General features: G+C 40.4%; 1 protein-coding gene across 4 annotated transcripts in view; it reads left to right on the top strand.

Moving 5' to 3' along the window:
* Window positions 1–21,561, top strand: part of qkia (QKI, KH domain containing, RNA binding a) — a 134,509-nt gene that overhangs the window by 30,957 nt on the left and 81,991 nt on the right. For all 4 annotated transcript variants that reach the window (XR_011883571.1, XM_072246823.1, XM_072246822.1 and 1 more), the window contains exon 2: window positions 1,368–1,510. Coding sequence is in view for 3 of the 4 variants with exons in the window: in XM_072246823.1 (XP_072102924.1) it covers window positions 1,368–1,510 (143 nt within the window). In the remaining variant the exon portion in view is untranslated. The remainder of the gene's footprint in view (window positions 1–1,367; window positions 1,511–21,561) is intronic.

The raw sequence follows: 21,561 nt of genomic DNA, 5'->3' as shown, positions 1-21,561 counted from the left end.
CTTCTAAGCAGATATGGAAATGTGATGCGAGTTGGGTAATCAATTTTATATTGCATTTTATACTCATTAAGCTAGATTAAAATGGTTCATTTTAATGTAAACGTTGCTTTTATTGAATATATATATTCAATAAAATGTTTAGTTTATAATGAACAATTTCCTAAATTAAATACCCTTATTGTTTACTGGGGCATAGGTTGCCAGCAGCAGCTCGCCAGAGGCCTCTGTCCTGGGCCGATCATCGACCCTGTCGCTTCCGTCTTTTAATTTCCTTATGTGGAATGCAGTTGTAGTTTCTGTCATGCATGTTGGTATTATGTTTGCATTGGTACGGGATCCACAGTCCTGAATGCCCAAGCTGTTGATTCTGGCTAGTGTTCGAGATTCAGAGTTCTGCAGATTTGGTTCCAGCACTGCTTTTCTATAGATAGCTGTTTGTGCTGCAAATTGAAACTAATGTTGAAGATCTGGAATAAAGGCAGGCAGAATTTGTGGAGAGGGACAAAGGGTAATGTTTTGGCTTGATGATTGGTCATTTGAACTTTAGTGATCTCCTAAAGGAGTTTTGATATCTAAACCCACTGGCTTAGGTACCCTGAAAAGCAGGCAGAATTTAAGTTTACCAGAACTATTGAATGTCTGGTGACAAAATGAACAAAGTACAAGGATTTGCACGATTCTTTAATGACTCAAGGCAGATTTCAATTATCGAACATTAGTGGCACTTTTGGAGTGGGTTGATTTTTTTAAAATTTTGCCTAGTGCGTTTGACAGTGTTCCATTGACTTTTGTCATGGGTATCCAATCCCAACTAAAAATTTGTTTCACTTTGATATTTATAGCCATAAAGAAGTACAGCACTGAAACAAGCCCTTCAGCCCATCTGGTCAGTACTGAACTATGTTAAACTGCCTACTCCCATCGATCTGCACCAGGACCATAACCCTCCATACCCCTACTATCCATGTACCTATCCAAATGTCCCCTAAACATTAAAATCGAGCTCATATGCACCACTTGTGCTGTCAACTCGTTCCGCACTCTTGGTTCTCTGAGTGAAGAAGTTTTTTCTCAAATAGAGTGTAAGATGTCGACCATTTTTGCCCCCTTTTCAGGATTCTACTGCTTTCGTTCCCCCCTCAGAACCCTCCCCCACCCCGTTTACTTCCAGAGACGCAATGATAGAAAAGGATTGGGAGCCGCAAGAACATAATATTTCAGAACAGACTGTTTCTAAGAATAAGTAGACCATGGTGTATTGTGAAGTTAAAATTTGTTTTAAATGGCTGATAGTTATTGTCTGTGAACAGTTGCATTAATGCTAAGTTCTCCTGTAGCTGAATTTTATTTTTGTTTTGTTTGTGCAGAAATAAGCAGAGTGCGAAAGGACATGTATACAGATACGATGAATGGCCTTGTTGACAAGCTGCCAATGGACCTACCAGAACCCATAGGACCTATTATGCAGTTACAAGAGAAACTATTTGTGCCTGTGAAAGAATATCCAGATGTAAGTAAAAATGTTTTTTTGTGAAATTGATAATAGAAACTTAGGTTTTCAATAGTGCTACCTGATTTCAATCTCAAGTAGAAAAATAAATCAGTTACTCTTGTCTACTTTTAATTGCCAGATTTTAAAAGGATATGATTTTGAAGTCTATAGCAAAACAAAGGCTGGAGGAACTGAAGTCAGGCAGCATCTACAGAAATGAAACAGTTGACGTTTTGGGCTAAGACCCTTCTTTAGGACTGGCTATGTTGGAAGAAGATGAGTTTGAGCAATTTGCATTGCAAGGATAGTATCGGGGTGACTGGGTCAGAAGTGGATTTGTATATTGAGGGAAACTTCATGAAGCATTAATGGACCCAGAAGAAAAGCATCACCAGGAACCTTAGAGGAGTTAATAACAAGCTTCTGGGGTAGCACAGTGCCGTAGTGGTTAGCGTAATTTTACAGCACAAGTGACCTGGGTTCCGTTCCCGCCACTGTCCGTGATTGTACATTCTCCCTGTGACCACATAGGTTTGCCCATGGCGCTCCAGTGTTCTCCCACATGTCAATAACTTTTTGGTTAGTATGTTAATTGGTCACTGGGGTGTAATTGGACCGAGTAGGCTTATTGGGCTGGAAGAGCCTGTATCGTGCTGTATTTCTAAAGAGAAAAAACTGGAAAATAGGTGAAGACTAGGGGATTTGATATTCAGCTAGTAGTCTAAAAGGTGTAGGACAGATTCATTAAGATAATAGTTGTCAAAGTTGGAGGATGTTTACATCTGAAGACCAGAGAAAATTGTTTCATTGAAATAACACTTTTAAAATGTTAGGGCTGTGAGTGTTTCTAAAAAGTAAATTCTTAAGGATTAGTTATGCATTGAATTTAATATTGAAATGACATTTATTCAATTGTGAATTAATCAATTATGTATTAATGTGATGCTACTTGAACGATAATTGACAGAAGAGCTCTGGTCTTGAAATAGTGCCATAGGTTTTTTTTTATCCACTTGAGTAGACGCAACCAGCGCCCACTTAATGTCTCTGAAATACAATCACCCTGACAACTGATGCAGTACAAGTTGCCCCTGCATTACGACCTTACAGAATCAATGAATTGCTACCCAGAAATTTGAGATGCAGAATAAAATTTGATCTCATGGAATTTGAAGAAAGATGCATTTTAACTTGTTCCTTGTGTGCGCCGATGAAATGGCTTTGTGTATCAGAATCAGGTTTAATATCACTGGCATGTGTTGTGAAATTTGTTTACTTTGTAGCAGCAGTATGATGCAATACATAGAAAAATGTGAATTACAGTAAGTATGTATAAAATAGTTAAATGAAATAAGTAAAAATTAAAATTTAAAAAAAGTAATGAGTTAGTGTTCATGGGTTCAATGTGTATTCAGAAATCGGATGGCAGAGGGGAAGAAGCTGTTCCTGAATTGTTGAGTGTGTGTCTTCAGGCTTCTGTACCTCCTCCCTGATGGTAGCAATGAGAAGAGGGCATGTCCTGACTGATAGGGGTCCTTAGCAATGGATTAAGGGCCCACATCACCCAGGTTGCAAGGGCTCTGGAAAGATTTAAACATAAAGATGACCACTGGTGCCTTTACCCACTCCACTGAAGCCCACTGACTACAAGGAAGTACTGCAGCTTTAATTCTTGAGATGATGGTAGTCTTGGTGATTGGGATAGAGTCACACAGCACAGAAACAAACCCTTTGGCCTACAGTACTATGCAAAGGTCTTGGGTGTATGTTACAGCTAAGGAGCTCTGGACTTTGCACAGTACTGTAGTCATTTTTTTGAATGTTATGGAAAAACATGATATGATTGCTGTTCCTTGATATTGCTATAGTGTTTGTCGCTGAATGTATTGTTAGCCTGGAAAATGAGGTTGAGATCAATGTAATCAAATTGACATCTTAGAGAAGGCAGAAGGACAAGAGAATTATTATGGGTTAAGCAAGTTACTCTGCAAATATGCAGGTTATTGGAGAATTACGTGTTTATCATGGGTATTTGCATAAATTGCCAATATCTTACTGAGATATAGTGCAGTTTGGGTCCTTGTGGCCCTTCGAGCCGCACTGCCTTTATCCCAATCACAGTCCAATTTGCAATGATTAATTGACCTACCAATCGGTACGCCTTTGGAAAGTGTGAGAAACTGGAGTGATTGGAGGAAATGCGCCCAGTCACAGGGAGAATGTACAAACTCCATACAGGCAGCGGTGGGAATTGAATTGTAAACCACTGTACTACTATGCTGTCCCAATCTTATTTAATGGTAGAAACTAAAGCCCACCTTGTTGTCACTTGGCGTAGATGTGTGCACAGGTTCACTGGATAAACTTACAGGAGGATCACAGGCATGTAATAACTGAGATGCAAACTTCACAAGAGATAATTATTGTATGAGACAGACCAAATGGTCTCTTCCAGCTCTTTCTGCTGATAATTCAATTGGGAACCAACTCTCTTTTGACTTGTATGCATCATACGATCACCCTCGCTTCAGGCCAGAGAGTCCAAGTCTGACCTCTGATTTTAAAAGTGATTGAATCTCAGCAATGGTCTGCAGAATGGCAATCACTTATGTAACCACTTTCCCGAAGTTTGAATCGGACAAGGTTGCCGACCTTCCATTATTCATTTTGAGTGATCATGCATGTGTTCTGACACAGATACTGTTTCAGTAGTAATTTTGTATATTGAATGTTTTCTACAGTTACACATGCAGTGTTGCTGCTTCGGCAAGGTGCCATGTAGTTACTCAGGATTTGAGCTTTGACTGCTTCATTCTAAAGACTTGGATGACAAAACTCTAAAAGTTGAGTGTTTCCAAAAGTGTCAGGCAAATAACTATTAATCACTTCATTATAGGAAGGGTGTGGAAGCTTTCGAGGGTGCGTAGAGGAGATTGACTAGGATGCTACCTGGATTGAGAGCACCTTTTATGAACATAGGGTGAGGGAGCTGGGGCTTTTTCCTTTCGGTTGAAAGGGGATGGGAGCTGATGTGATAAAGGTGCATAAGATAATTTACAGAAATGATTAATTCGACGGCGCTTAAGTTTAAAGTGATGGAATAAAAGTATAGGGAGGATGTCAGAGGTATGTTTTTGATGGGAGCAGGGAACGTTCTACCGGGGTGGTGGTAGAGGCAGATACATTTAAGGATACTTAAGATCCTAGATGTGCTTATGGATGAAAGAAAAATGGAGGGCTATGCAGGAGGGAAAGGAAAATTGATCTTTGGGTAGATTAAAAGGTTGGCACTACATCTTGTGATGAAAGGTCCTTTGCTGTTCTTTGGACTTAACTTCAAATTGAAACTGCTTGATTGGGTAAAACTTTTCCAGCATGTTAAGATTTGGGTCCTTCATTTACCTTTTGAACTGGCAGAATGATTTGTATCTATACTTTGGTGTTACAAGGAAGAAGAGCTTGGGTAAATGTTAGTTACATTTCTTGGGAAATATGGAAATAAAACTAAAAGAATTTTAAATTTCTTTTTAAAGATAACTAAAAGCACCTCCAGTGAAATTGTAAACTCCAGGGATATGGGGAATCAAATCACTCTCTTTAAGCATTTTATTGTTTTAGAAAAAGTGGGGGTTGGCGGTAGAGATGGCTTTCCCAAAGGAAATACAAGATGTCCCTTCCCTCTGCTAGCCTGCCGCCCTTGAGCAAGGAGTAGCACCTGCTTTGCCCCCTCAAACAGGATCACATAAAATTATGGGAGCAAGTGGTGGATGGTCGTATGAGTAGCTGATGCATATCGCAAGTCCTGGTTATCTCTGACAGCAGGCAGACAATCTTTGAATAAAAAGAATCCAGTGCTTTCCCGGCATGTATGGCAAGTAAACTCTTCTCAGGCTTCCAGTCAGGTACAGGTATTGATTGTAACCAGTGTTTCGATGACGAACTCAGCCATCTTCAGAGATTATGCTTGGAAGGTCTAGTCTAGTGGTATTTATACCCCTGTTGTCCATCTGTTCCTCCTGAATAGCTAGTCCTCATTCAATCATATTTCTGCTCTCCGTCCTTGTTTACAAGTTATATCTTCTTTTAAAATTCTTTTCCTGTAGTTTTATTTCAATGGCTTCCTTTACCAGGCGGTCCCAAAAGCCATTGATGTAGCACAGTAATTTTGTGCAGTTAAAGACAGTCCTATGGCCATTGTGAATGCAGTGCTCTGCTACCACCGATCTCTCTGGATAATGCAAACCTTGGTCCTTGATGTGGGTTTCTGTGCATCCTGTCTGGCCGATATACACTGCTCCACATTCACAGGGAATCCTGGAAATGCCAGCTGACATGAGGCCCAGGTCATCTTTGACCCGCATAAGCTGTGACTTGAGCTTCCTTATGGGTTTGTGGATGGTATTAATCCAGTATTTCTTCTGGGATCCTTCTTGTTAAGTTTCCTGGTTTTTCTGTCAGCCCTCTTAAGGGTCCGATTGATTTCCTTCACCTTGTAACCATTCTGTAGGAGCATTGTAAGTAATCGTCTTTCCTTGTGGAGACTCTCTGGGTCTGAAATAGTTTTTGCACAGTTAATCAAAGTAGAAAGCACTGCTGTATGTTTGGAGGCGTGATGGTGGCTGCTATTGTTGAGGTACAAGTCCGTGTGAGTGGGTTTCCAATAGATACCATGTCTGAGGCTACTGTCTGGTTTGCATCGTATTAGAATGTCCAAGAATGGGAGGCAACTATTCTTCTCCATCTCCATCGTAAATTCACTGTTTAGATGTATACTGTTCAGATGGTTGTGGAACTGTTGGAGTGCCTGGAGTTCATAAGGCCACACTACGAAGGTGTCATTGGCGTATCTGAAGAAGCATTTGGGGCGCAAAAGCGACAAACTTGGAGCTCTCTCCTGAAAGTTTTGTAGAAATCAGCAACAAGGGCGATCCCATGTCCACACCATCCGTTTGGTTTATAGTAGTTCCCCCATAGAGGAAATGCATCGACGTAAGGATGTGTTCAAAAAGGTCACTGGTACCCTTATCAAAACTTGACCGCAGGAGGACCAAGCTGTCTTTAATGGGAACTCTTGTGAACAGGGGCACCATGTTGAAACTGACCGTGATGTCTTCTGGTTTCAGCTGGATGATGATTATTGTTTTAATGAAGTCGGTCAACTTGGTGATGTGATTCTCAGCCCCAAACAGAAGGAGACAGCATGGTTTTTAAATACTTAGTGAGATAATATGTCAGAGAATCTATCCCACTGACAGTAGGCCTCAGGGGTCCCCTCCTTATGTATCTTAGGGAACCCGTAAGTTATTGGTGGTACCAGCGCCTGATGCGGAAGTGTCTTCCAAATGTCTGCTAGCAGTCTGGATTTCTTCACTAAAGTGGATGTCATCCTGACAGTCGAATCCTTGGGTTCCTGCTGTAGAAGTCCGTAGGTGGGATCGTCCAGAATCTGTGGTATTACTTGGAGGATATCAGGACCGTTGCATCTTCTTTGCCCGCTGGTAAAATCATGATGGCTGGGTTTTGCCGTAGTCCCTGGAGGGCCAGTCACTCTCATTTTGTAATGTTCAGTTTCAGTCAAACAGCTCTTTTTTTAGGGTCATGCAGACCTTTATTCTTGCCTCCTGTGCGGTATCTGGTTTTCAGTTTTCAGATTGCTGACTCTGCTCTGCCAATATAGTCCCTATAAGGTAGAGCTCTAAGCACTGGAGTTTGGTCCTTGCCAAGGAGCTAAACTTATCTAGTTGTCTTGTCAATCCTTTGTGTCCAATGGTGGGATGGCTGCACTTTGCCCGAAGAGTATTGATAATGGCTAGGGTCACCCATCTTGTAAAGACACAGCCTAGAAGAAGGCAGTGGCAATCCACTTCTGTAGGGGAAAAAAAATTGCCAAGAACAATCTTGGTCATGTAGACCTTGATTGCCTATGTCATACGAGAAGGCAGATAATGACAATGAGTACAAGTGGCTGTAGAGAAGTGTCTTGGCTTGAATTCCCTAGATTCTGGTAAGGTTCTACTGCACTGGATAATCATATGTAATGATTAACCAAGGAAACTGAAAATTGTAGACAAGTTGATCAGACTTGTGTTATCTGGAGAAGGTGCTTGTATCTATTGTAGCAAGACGTTCCGCAGATTGCAAGTAACTCAAGCTGAACGGGCACAGTTTTGTGGATTAGCTTGCAGCATGCTTTGAAAACGTAAATAGCGCATTTGTATTTTCAGACTTCCTGAGCCATTTGAAAGGTTAGCTTACCAGGGTATTGTCACTGATAGCTTTTTTAGAGGGAATGGCTAACAAAGTTTAGGGTAAATGAGTCAAAGTTGGCTGTTGCAAGGACCAGTGCTATTTGTAATCTATTAATAACTAGGTCAAGTTTGCTGCTGATAGAAATACAGGTGGCTAAATAGGATCTACAAAGGGATGTGTAAAGCTTAAGCGTGCATTAATGTGTGAGGTTCATTTTGGGCTGAATAGAAAACTTAGAGTTTAAATGGATAGACTAAAGAATATTACTGAGGGCAATCTGTTGGTTCTCCTACAGGAATTGACATGAAATTAATTACTGTTATGCTGCTGCCATTTTAGGGCAGCAGTGAAGGCCCTTTTTCATCTCGTGTTCAGCACTTCATATATTGTCAGTAGTTTCCTCAGTTTTCACTACTGTCAGTCCTGCAAATCCCGGGTAGAGACTCAAGAATACTTTCCCACTCAGATGTAGAAGTATTCTTCATTGCTGTTTCCATAACAGTTTTGTTTGACCAGTCAGGGTTGTTAGCCCTGAGCTGAAACCCTGAACCTGAAGAATTGGTGGACCACTCTTAGTCTGGCATCTACCCTTTGATTTGCTTGGCGTGGATAACCCTACCAAAAGCCAAAGCGCAAAGCCCTGACTCCAATCAGCATAGCTCTCCAGGTCATTGAGGCATGCAAACCTCCAAACCCCGGCGCAGTTGTGGTCCTCTTGGAGGACCATGAAATTAGAGACCAAGTTGCTGCAAATTATTGAGGATATTGCGAGGTTGTGCTGCTGCATTGCTCATAGTATTGGTGTCCATTTAAGCAGGGATTTGCTGAACTGGAATGAAAATGTCTATTCATTTGTGGGGGGGATTTTTTTTGGCAGCTAGGTTTTATGCTAGACGTTTAGAATGAGAAGTAATCTTAATGGAGTTTTTGATGGATGATCTTTTCTCTCTGGGGTGGGGCTGGTGAAATCGTAGAACGTAGATTTTTTTGGGATAAGGTGGAAGTGATGAATTTCGAGGATTTTATGCAGAGTGGGGTGGGTCAAATCATTGAATATATTTAAGGCAGTGATAGTTTATTGGGAGTAAAGTTTGAGGAAAGAAAGTGGAGATGAGGTCACTATCTGATGAGCTATGATCTTATTGTGGAACAGGTTTTAATCCCTGTGGCCTGCTACTATTTCTATTTTTGTGTGGAGGTTACATGATATAAATTGTTACCCAGTCTCCAAACACCAGATATTTAGAGTAGGAATTTTAAAATCCTTTAATTCAGTTTATTGTTTCATTAAGCTATAAAGTGACCAATGAGGTTGCTCTATTAAGTGAGTATTTTCCAGTAGACTGGTACATATGACATACATGAAAACTAATTTAAGATATCTTGCTCATGCTGATTCTACTGAGTATGCTATGGCAAGGAAGAACACATTTCAAGTATCTCACTTAACCCTTATCAGATGCATGGAAGCTTGCTTCAATTAGTAACTTAACAAATTAATTTGCGACAAAAATAGTACTTGTGTGTATCTTGGCTTGCCTTTGTGGACATGTTGATCTGCTCAAGAACTGAATGCAGCATGTTGACCTTGCTGTAAGTTTAGAAATTAGATTGAACTAATGCAGTCCTAATTCTGCTCCCAAAAGAGATTTGTTGATGACAATACGTTTTGACAGCAATTATCTTGAAGGCAAAAAGCTAATCTGAAGGTTACTGGAATTTTTTTCCCTTTTGAAACCAAAGCTGAAAAATTCAGCTGTGCTTTTGGAGTTGCTCAGTTGTATTGTGGTCTACATGAGGACAAAAGTTGGTTTGGGATGTTCTTTGGATGCCGCAGTATGACCATGTTGAATCAATTTGCTTCCCATTAAAACAAGCCTGTCATGATAAACAAGACTTCCAAAAATTGCCAAATGATTCAATGAATGAAAATGTGTGGTAGTAAAGCTGTACAATCATTAGTTTCCTAAGCTTGTACTGCATTCTTTATGAACCTAATTTCAAATGTTCTAAAATATTGCATTTATATGCAGAAGAGTATAAACCCTGGATGCCCTTTGTAACATGGCCATTGTAGACTAGTTGAGCTATATAGATTACAGACTTGGCTTTTTTCCTCTGGGGATGCAGTGGGCTTCCAAATTAATAATTTTCATTTCTAGTTAATATTTTGATTACCTTTTACATCAGGTGAACTGCAGCATGCACTTCTGCAGGCAGACAGTATAAATTGTGATGAGTAATTAAATTGACATGTTTTTAAAATTGTACAAAATATAGTTGAGTAGTTTTTTCTATTTAAAAATTTGACCCATAAATACCAAATGTAAGCTGTTTCTATAGGGTTCTACATCGGCACATTCATATTCAGGTTGCTGAATAAACATGACAATAGAACTGTCTCTAGAGGAGTTGTTACAGCTTTAAATATGAAAGTGCATTGCTCTGCTGGGAAGCCTGTGTGTGTTCTTCGTTGCTGTGTCTGGAACCTGATGTGGGCCCTCTGCAGTCTCCATCATTGAAACAGTTAAAGTGAACTCGCAGCCCGGCTTGGTGTCGAGTGAGCCACACATGCATTGTGAAATGGCTTTCTGGCTACAGCTAGCACTGGGCAGTGTAGTTCACATGCTACTGAGACGTGAGGCTTGGCTACCAGAGTGCACCCCCCAAGCCCTTCCAAGATTGTCTAGTTGGCCACAGCACTGTGTCAAGCCCTGAAGCAGCCTGTGTTCATTGTCGTGGTGGCTCACTCAAAGCTGTGTAGCATTGAGAACACTGTTTCATTGTGGCGTGCTGGGATTCTAGCACAGCTACATGCATACTGAATTGGTGTCTTTTTTCAAAATGTTTTGTGGGGTTTCAGATTTCAGAACCGAAAGTTGTCAATAATAGGTGATCACTGGAATATTGCAAAGCAAGAATTGGCCCAGTGAAATAGTGTAACGGCAACTTTTTCCAAACCATCTGTTAACTGGCATAGAAAAATTGTAATAGTTTATTTTTCTCATTGACTGATCAAGTAATACAAGATCGTGATGTAAACAACCCCTGGCCTCAGTAATATCAGTCATAAATGCAAGAAATTCTGGAATTTGCATTCTAGTGTTCTTAATAAATAGAGAGCAGAGAGGTTCAAAATATTAATGTATTAAATGGTATTGATCTGGTATCCTGAATTTTTAATAGTTTTATTTGGCCATGTGATTTTTTTTCCACTAAGGGCAAATGTTCGGTACTGGTAAGTGTAAAATCTGATTACCTTAAGCTCTTGCCTGCTGTAGCACTGACATTTTTGATTTTCCTGAAAGAACATTTTAGAGTTGTATGTGTGAATGAAACTGTTTCAGGCATCTTAACATTTCCTTTTAATAAGCTGCAGAGTTGTAAACTCAGCCAGCTCCATCATGGGCACTAGCCTCCACAGCATCCAGGATGTCTTAAAGGAGTGATGCCTCAAAAAGGCGATGTCCATCATTAAGGACCCCGGTCACTGAGGCCGTACCTTTTCATTGTTATCAGGAAGGAGGTGCAGAAGCCTGAGGTGCACACTGAATGATTCAGAAACAGCTTTCCCCTCTGCTATCAGATTTCTGAATGGGCATTGAACCCATGAACAAACACTACCTCACTACTTTTTATTTGTATTTTGCACTAATTTAATTTATATTTAAAATATATACTTTAATTCAGCCTTTTCTCTAAGTGTTGCTTTGAACTGCTGGTGCAACGACAGCAAATTTCATGGCATATGCTGGTGATATTAAACCTGATTCTGTAATCTCTGAGCTTCTTCTGAAGCCTTGTTTTCCTATGGACAACAGAGTTCGGGGTGGGGGGAAAACCTGGTAAATGGGTATGAAGTTGTTGATTTGAAAGTAAGTGAAGGAACACAAAGAAATTTTAATCAATTATACTATTCAGCATAATTGGGTATCTTTAAAAAAAAATCTATTGCATTTCCTCCTTTTCATCTTAGTAAACCAATTTGTACCAAACTGTAATCACAGCTTTAAGTTAAAATCTTGCTGTACAACTTGACATAAATTTGAAACAGCTTGTTTTTGTGTGCAACTCAAAAACACAAGGTAGTCTGCAAGTGCTAAGTATTATCCAAACTGCAAGCTTAACTTCATTCATTTTCTGAATGAATTACTGATTTGAAATCAGCCACCCAAATGCTACTCCCTAGACTACATACTGCATCTCCCTGGTGACTATGAGAATCATTAATTTATCTACAAGTCTGCGAACAACCACACAAAAATAAAAAGCAACACAAAATGCTGGATGTGCTCAGCAGGTCAAGTGGCATCTATGGAAATGAATAAATAGTCGATTCAGGCCAACAAACTTCAGGACTGAGAAGGAAGGGGGAAGATGCTAGAATGAAAAGATAGGGGAGGAGGAGGATGATAGCTAGAAGGTGATAGGTGAAGCCAGGTGGGTGGGAAAGATAAAGGACTGGAGAGGAAGGAATTTGGTAGGAGAGGAGAGTGGACTGCAGGAGAAAGGGAAGGAGTAGGGGACTTAAGGGGAAGTGATATGCACATGAGAGGCCAGGATGGGGATCCTTTCCCGCATGCCAACTTTGTATTCTGGCGTCTTTCCCCTTTTCAGTCCTGAAGGAGGATCTCTGCCTGAAATGTGAACTGTCTATTCATTTCCATAGATGCTGCTTGTTTTGCTGAGTGCGTGCAGCATTTTGTGTGTGTTGCTTTTTATTTGTGTGGTTGTTCTCAGATTTGTAGATAAATTAATGATTCTCATAGTCACCAGGGAGATGCAGTATGTAGTCTAGGGAGTACCGCTTGGGTGGCTGATTTCAAATCAGTAATTCATTCAGAAAATGCATGAAGTTAAGCTTGCAGTTCTGATAATACTTAGTAATGCTTTTAAAAATTGCCTTGCCTGTCTACAGATGATTTGATCCTTTTGCGCTGTTTGGACTTGTGCCTTTATGGAATGTCAGGAATTATCTGCAGAGCATGATTGACATTGATAAACTGACTGAAATGAATGCAGATTGCTGTTTTGACAAATCCCTCAAAATAGGGTTGTTTGCCCAACGTCAGCTTGGCATGATATAAAACATAAAATTATACAAGCTCTCAGCTGGTTAGTCAGCATCTGTAGAAAGAAAAGCTGTTTTTAGGCACCATGGTGCAGTCGCTCTTAGCACAAAGCTATTGCAGCTTGGGGCGTTCAGGCGCTGTTCTGTTAGATCCTCCCTGTGGAATGTGGGTTTTCTCCAATTTCCTCCCAAAGTCCAAAGGCGTACTGAAAAGGTTAATTGGTCATTGTAAGTTGCCCCATGATTAGGTTACAGTTCATCGGGTTCTGTTTGCTGGGACGGTGTGGTCCAAAAGGCTAGAAGGGCATTCTCCGTGCTGAGGTTCAAGAGTCCTCCTAGTGTCTGAGCCATGTCTCTAGGATCCTTCTGTTAGATTTAAAACTTGCAGAGCATTCTGTATTTATTTGGAACTATTTAAAACCATTTAAGCTAGGAAGTTTATTGAAGTGAAATAGAGCTGCTAGCTAGGAGCACCAGTTTATTCATTGAGATAACAGTGCGGAATAGGCCCTTTAAGCCACACCCCAATTTAACTTAATCATGGGACATTTTACACTAATTAACATCTTTGGACTATGTGAGGGAACCCACGCATTCTATTGGGAGGACTCCTTAGAGGGCACGGGATTGAACTCTGAACACAGCCCCAAGCTGTAAAAGCGTTGTGCTAACTGTTACATTACCGTGGCACCCAGTTATCCAGGTTTCCACTGGGTGGGTTTATTCTAGGTGCTAAAGTTTCCTTCCAAATCCAAAAGGTGGTGACTAGCAGGTTAACTACCTCATACAGGTGGATGTGGAGCTGCTTTGACAGGAAAGTGAATTGGCTACAGGAGTATAAGGGAACTGGATTGCACCAAGAACAGATACAGAAGGTTTTTTTAGCTTTTTGATCTTATAGGAAATGCATATTCATATTTAGGTTGTTTTTAATTGTTGTTGTTTCGGCATGATGTTTCATTTGAAACTAGATTTTGGCAACTAAAATCCAACTGAAGTTTGCAGCTTCACCTTGAGTGCCAGGAAGGAAAAGTAATGTGGCATCTTGGGACTTTGATGCAAGATCACTAGGCTTTCTGGCTATTGGAAGTCACTGTCATAATACTTAAATAGACTTGTATTTTGCTTTCATGTTACACAGTAGTGTAACAAACTCTCCAGTGAGTATAAAGAAAATGCAAATTGTAGCTCTGACAAACCTACCAATGATCCAGACCCTCATCCAAGGTCTGTTGCACTCTGGACCCCTGACATTTCTGAATGATTCTGGATTGTTGGAGTTGTGTTCAAAATGAATTAGAATTAAATCGTATTGGATCAGATGATAAAGTTGCAGGCTTGCACTTAAAATGCAGAATATATTCATAAGCGGAGTTGATTAAGCAAATGCTCTGTAGGTTTGACAGATGTTTTGCTTAAAGCTTTGCCAATTACTTAGTAGAAATAAAAGCAAGTGAGTAGGCTCGACCTTTGGATCTTGCTGCATTAAATGATAATTTGAAAGAAGGGGCGTAGATTATTCCTGATCAGTTCCTGACAGTGTAAATAAGATGGTCGATCAGGTTCTGTGGTTTAATGTTATCCGGTGTTGGAGCTAAAACTGAAATACATGCAAGTAGAATGCTTAATCTGCTCTTTTCCCCGCAGTGTTCATCTGTTAATTACCTTGCAGCTAAGGGAATGCACAAATTAATATTTTTTTAAAGAACCCCTTTTTTTCTGAGCATTGGTGATGTGTTAAGCTGTAATTCTAATGTTGGGTATCTCTCCTCTAAGTCTCACAAAACACAGTACCAACACTGAATGGATCTTTATTAAGTGCCTTTAAACTTCATTGCGTGCACCTCCGCTCCCACCAGGGATGGTAGGGAACTTCCAATACACAGTTCACAAAGCGTTCCTCTTATACATGAGAACAAGACGCTGTTACTATTTACAGCGAGTTCTTCCTGACCTTGCATTGCGAAGAGGGAAGGGATGGAAAAAACTGAAGTTTTGGAATCCCTCTTTGGAACAGAGCTGCCTTTGTGCTAGATTTATGACAAATGTATCTTTTTAAAAGATAATAAGACAATGAAGCTCTACAATATTTACTCAGCTCTGCACTGAGTTGAGGCAGTGGTCTGCTCTGGCTGCAGCAATGCCTGGCTTTGTGTCTTTTGTAAAACTTCAGTTCTGAATGGTATTTGGTTGTATTATTTGGACGATTTATTTTTATTTTTCTCTCTGGTCTTTTTAATGGGTTCTATTGGGTTTCTTGGTTTTGTGGCTGCCTGTAAGGAGAAAAATCTAAGGTTGTATTGTATTGTAAGGTTGTATAAGATTGTATACATTGATAATGTATTTTGAGGCAAACACCAGAGAGAGCAAGGCAAGTATAATAACATTTAAGGTATTTGGGTAAGTACTTGAATAGGAAAGTGTTTGGAGCAGGGGTTCGTAACCTTTGTTTTAATGGACCAATACTGCTATGCAAGGAGTCTGTGGACTGCAGGTTCGAGAACGCTGGTTTGGATGGATATGGAACTAGCAGCTGGTATGGGCATCTTGGTTGGCATGGGTGAGAAAGACCACTTCCATTTTTTTTTGACCACTTTTACATTGGTTTATCTGGATGGCGTGAAGGCTGTGCTAAATGCAACAACTTCCCCTAACTCTTTATCTTGGGCATCCTAATGGTGGGGATAGGAAGTTGTAGCAAACACTTGTGGGCAATTCATCTGCAGTTTTTTAAAATGTCACTTTCAGCATAGCTTTTAACTTTCCTAAGAAATGTGACCAGCATCTGGGAATAGGAAAAGTTAACGACCTGGATTTATTTCAATAAGTGGTGAAGTAGCAGATCTTGGTACCATCCTTGTAATATAAAAAAAAAAGTCTTGCAACTTTTAGTAAGGATTATTTCCCCTGATTGGCCTCATGCCAGTTTTGGGTTATTCCTGACATCCAGCAGTGATATCCTCAAGCATGGTGAACAGCCAATCAAGTTGGAAATTTATTTGACAGATGGAAGTACATTTTCCCTAGAGATGTTTGTAATCAGCAAATTGTCAAAGTTTAAAGTAAAAGTTTAATGTAGAAACTGAAGTCAGTTTATCTTAAAGTTTGGAATTGATGGTAAATGGCAAACTTTTTTTTTGGCTCTTCAACATCATAGTAGTTAAGTAGCAGTTGCGACCCAGTTCGTTTAAAACCTTATTTGCTTTTCTTAAAGCTTTACTCCTGTGGATTTTTTTTCCCTTTATGGGAGTTTGTTTGTGCTGGATCGCTGGAGTCTGAAGATCACTCTGGAGGCTGGAAAAAAGACAAACCTTTCAGGGACGTAGGGGGATCACTAAAACTAGCATTAATTTTCCTGTTTATCCATGCGCACGTAGCAGCTTCACTGTAACACGACACTTGATCCTAAATATCAGTAGGTACAAGAGAAGAGATTGGCCATTGGAGTTTACCATGCTGACAGATTGTGACAGATTCTCCATCTTAAACCCCATGTCTCCAACTGAGTCCAGCATACCTTGATTTCTTTGGAACTCAAAAAAAAAAATCAATTGGGTATTCTGACTACGCATCAGTATATAAAATTCCAAAGACGAGAAGAAATGGAAGTAGACAATACAGCCCTTTGAGCCCACTCTTCCATTAAGGATCATGGCTCATTCGCAGTCCTTGTACACTCAAGCAACACACAAAATGCTGGAGAAACTTAGCAAGCCAGGCACATCTATGGGGGGTGGGGATGAAAGTATAGTTGACGCTTCGGTCTGAGGCCCTTTGGCAGTACTGGAGAAAAAAATGAGTAGATTTAAAAGGTGGGTGAAGAAGAGGGAGAAACACAAGGTGATGGGTGAAACTGGGAGGTGGAGGGATGAAGTGTAGAGCTGGGAAGTTGCTTGGTGTAAGAGATACGGGGCTGGAGAAGGGGGAGTCTAATAGGAGAAGACAGAAGGCCATGGAAGAAAGAAAAGGGGGGAGGAGCACCAGAGGGAGGTGATGGGCAGACAAGGAGATGAGGGAAGAAGGGATAGGGAATGGTGAAGGAGAGAGGGGAGCATTACCTGTTCATGCCATCAGGTTGGAGGAATACCCAGATAGAATATAAGGTGTTGTTCTGGCTTCATCTCTACAGTAGAGGAAGCCATGGATTGACTTATTGAAATGGGAAGTGGAATTAAAATGGGTGGCCACTGGGAAATCCCGCCTTTTCTGGCAGTTGGATATAGATTCCTGCATAAATGGTCTCCTAATCTGCGTCGGGTTGACCGATCTACGGGAGGCCATACTGGGAGTGCTGGCCACGGTATATACCTAGTCATATAGGCTCACAGGTGAGGTGTTGCCTCCCTATATCGTTTTTCAGTGCCATCCCCATTTTTTTCCTCCCTAAGTGCCTGGAAATCTATTGATCTGTTGTGAATGAGCATTACAGTTCAGCCAAGTTGGGCTAGATGTTCTAAGGCTCACCACTACTATCATCTTGTCACCTTCCACTGGTCTGTATCTCTGGACTAAGTGGCTTATCTATTCTCAAGCTATTACTCTAGTCTTTGACTCACTCAGGAAACACTGTCCTTGGATCTGCTGTCAAATCCTTAAGAATTTTGTATATTTCAATGATATTTTCTCTTTTATATGGGTGGGTATGTGTATGTATGTGTACAGTGGCATGTAAAAGTTTGGGCACCCCCTGGTCAAAATTTCTGTTACTGTGAATAGCTAAGTGAGTAAAAGATGACCTGATTTCCAAAAGGCATAATGTTAAAGATGACACATTTCTTTCATATTTTAAGCAAGAATACTTTTTTATTTCCATCTTTTACAGTTTCAAAATAACAAAAAAGGAAAAGGGCCCGAAGCAAAGGTTTGGGCACCCTGCATGGTCAGTACCTAGTAACACCCCCTTTGGCAAGTATCACAGCTTGTAAGTGCTTTCTGTAGCCAGCTAAGAGTCTTTCAATTTTTGTTTGGGCGATTTCCCCCCCCCCCATTCTTCCTTGCAAAAGGCTTCTAGTTCTGTGAGATTCTTGGGTCGTCTTGCATGCACTGCTCTTTTGAGGTCTATCCACCGATTTTCAATGATGTTTAGGTTGGTGGACTGTGAGGGCCATGACAAAACCTTCAGCTTGCGCCTCTTGAGGTAATCCATTGTGGATTTTGAGGTGTGTTTTAGGATCATTATCCTTTTGTGGAAGCCATCCTCTTTTCATCTTCAGCTTTTTTACAGATGGTGTGGTGTTTGCTTCCAGAATTTGCTGGTATTTAATTGAATTCATTCTTCCCTCTACCAGTGAAATGTTCCCCGTGCCCCTGGCTGCAACATAAGCCCAAAGCATGATCGATCCAACCCCGTGCTTAACAGTTGGTGAGGTGTTCTTTTCATGAAATTCTGCACCCTTTTTCTCCAAACATACCTTTGCTCATTGTGGCCAAGAAGATCTATTTTAATTTCATCAGTCCACAGGACTTGTTTCCAAAATGCAACAGGCTTATTTAGATGTTCCTTTGTAGACTTCTGGTGCTGAATTTTGTAGTGAGGATGCAGGAAAGGTTTTCTTCTGATGACTCTTCCATGAAGGTCATATTTGTGCAGGTGTTGCTGCACAGTAGAACAGTGCACCACCACTCCAGAGTCTGCTAAATCTTCCTGAAGGTCTTTTGCATTCAAACGGGGGTTTTGATTTGCCTTTCTAGCAATCCTACAAGCAGTTCTCTTGGAAAGTTTTCTTGATCTTCCAGACCTCAACTTGACCTCCACTATTCCTATTAACTGCCATTTCTTAATTACATTACGAACTGAGGAAACGGCTACCTGAAAACGCTTTGCTATCTTATAGCCTTCTCCTGCTTTGTGGGCATCATTTATTTTAACTTTCAGAGTGCTAGGCAGCTGCTTAGAGGAGCCCATGGCTGCTGATTGTTGGGACAAGGTTTGAGGAGTCAGAGTATTTATAAGGCTTGCATTTTTATAAAATTTGCATCACCTGGCCTTTCCTAACGATGACTGTGAACAAGCCATAGCCCTAACAAGCTAATTAAGGTCTGAGACCTTGGTAAAAGTTATCTGAGAGCTCAACTCTCTTGGGGTGCCCAATCTTTTGCACGGTGCTCCTTTCCTTTTTTTCCCACTCTAAAATTGTACAAAACAAAAATGTTGAAAAGAATGTTTCATCTTTAACTTTATGATTTTTGGAGATCAGTTCATCTTCTACTCAACTATTCACAGTAACAGAAATTTTGATCAGGGATGCCCAAACTTTTGCATGCAACTGTGTGAGTATGTGTGTATATATAATAAACAAGAATATAATAAAAATATATTATAAAATGTGTGTGTCCCAGTCTACTAACTGTGCCATTCCTGGAACCAATCTCATGCAGTCCCTTACTGGCAAAGACATCCAAACTGTAAACATGAGACTGCAGATGCTGGAATTTCTCTTTTTCACTGTCTTGATGCACACTATTGACCTTAAAATATCGGCAGTTCCTTTCTCTGCATGGATACTGCTTGATCAGCTGAGTCCCACCAGCAAAAAACAAAACAAAACTTTGTGCTGCTTTTGGTTTATTTGTCCTCCATCACTGCATTGTGGTTTTCAGTGACTTGAATGCAAGAAAGTTGAACATAAATATTTTTAATGTGTTGAAAATCATTTAACAAATACTGCTTTTCTGTTAAATGCAGCATCTGTAGATTTTCTCTTGTTTGTGATTGAAAATGCACGTCCTTGCACTTCTGTCAAGTGTATTGTCATTTAACTACATGTATACTGCTAAATGACACGTTTCTCCAGACCAGGGTGTGAAGCACAGTAGTACAGGCGGCCCTCCTTATCCGCGAGTTCCGCTTGTGCGAATTCAACCAACTGTGAATCGAGAAAACCCAGAAGTGCTCTTCCAGCACTTGTTGTTAGAGCATGTTGTCATTATTCCCTAAACAGTGCAGTATAGCAACTATTTTACATAGCATTTACATTATATTAGGTATTATAAGTAATCTAGACATGATTTAAAGTATACGGGAGTATATGTGCGTAGATTATCGTGGATCAGGATCGAAAACAAAACGGAAGTTCTCTTACCAAGTAAGTTGGAACAGGTACATCCGGTATTATTTAGCGTCAGTTAGTCAAACGTTTGTCTTGGTATATAGTATATATTTTACCTTTCTATGCATATAAAACACTTAAACGTATGTTTCAGTGCCAGGCTCGGGAACAGAAGTTCCCGAGTTCAATCCAGTGACAGACCACAAAACCCAATAATTAATTCACTGCATTGCTTAGTAATAATTGTAGCTTTCATCAGGGCAGGGACTTTCTCACTTTATCCTTTAAAATTGTTCCAATCGTTGACCGACTGTAGGCTAACACCTTTCCAATGACCGATGGCATTTCACCTCTTTCCGATCGCTTTATTACTTCCACTTTATTTTCAATCGTGATTATTTTCATGAACAGAAACACTGCAGATTCAGAGCTCCGCCGCTGGGTCCTAATGTCCACCGCACTGAGACAGGTTAAATAAGGATTGGGGTTCCGCTAGGTCCTGAGGTCCACCGCATTGAGACAGGTTGAATAAGGGTCTTGAGCATCTGCGTTTTTTGGTATCCGCGAGGGGTCCGGGAACCAATCCCTCGCGGATAAGGAAGGCCGACTGTACACACAATATCTTAGTAAAGTAAGAATTAAATCTACAAATGAATTGCGCATAGATAAACAAAGTAACGTGCATAAATTAAATATTGTAGGGTACAGAACAAATTTTCCATCCAACATATCCTTGACCACTCATTTAACACACCCATATCTTATTGAAGCCTTTTTACATCTATAATCATGATCCCATCCAGTTTAATCATCACTAAACTGGGAAATGTATTGTTGTCCCACAGCCAGTTCATTGTTGTACATAGTAGAAAGCTGGGTACCAAGCACAGATTTGTGCAAAATTTCTCCCCTCACTGCTAATTTGAGAAGGAACAGCTTATTTTGACTTTGTTGTCTGTCTCATAACTAATAGCAATCCACCTTGGTATGTCCCTAATTTTTTTCAATTTTAACCAAAATCCTCTGCAGAGCCATGTTGAAATTATTTTGGAAATCCAGGTACTCTGTACTCTCCTTGATCCTGAATAGCCAAATTCTTAGAGACTAGAATCAGGGAGTGTATTCAATGTTGATGGCTTCTCTTTCCGTCTGGCGACCACACCATGGTTCTATACTCTAGTTTGAAAAACTAGTTTCTGTCGAGTGGCCAAACCTTTAGACTAGAACAAGGGAATCAGGATCAGGTTTAGTATTACTGGCATATGTTGTGAGATTTGTTAACTCTGCGGCAGCAATACAACGCACTGCATTATAGAGTTTCAAAAACAAACTGAGTTACAGTAAGTATATTAAATAGTTAAATAAGTAGTGCAAAAAAAAATTGAAAAAAAGTAGTGAGGTAGTGTTCATGGGTTCAATGTCCGTTCAGAAATTGGATGACAGAGGGGGAGAAGCTGTTCCTGAATTACTGTGTGTCCCTTCAGGCTCCCTATACCTCCTTCCTGATAGTAGCAATAAGAGCAAGGCATGACCTGGGTGGTGGGGTCCTTGATGGATGCTGCCTTTTTGAGTCATTGCCCCTTGAAGATGTCCTGGATAGTACAGAGGCTAGTGCCCATGATGGAGCCTCTGTAGTACAGTCAATGTTAATGGCTTGTCTTTAACCTGAAGACCACCCTGTGGTTCTATACTCTACTTTG

This window comes from Mobula birostris, chromosome 29 (genome assembly GCF_030028105.1).
Source record: "Mobula birostris isolate sMobBir1 chromosome 29, sMobBir1.hap1, whole genome shotgun sequence".
Taxonomy (NCBI): Eukaryota; Metazoa; Chordata; class Chondrichthyes; order Myliobatiformes; family Myliobatidae; genus Mobula; species Mobula birostris.
This window is presented reverse-complemented; position numbering and strand designations above follow the sequence as displayed.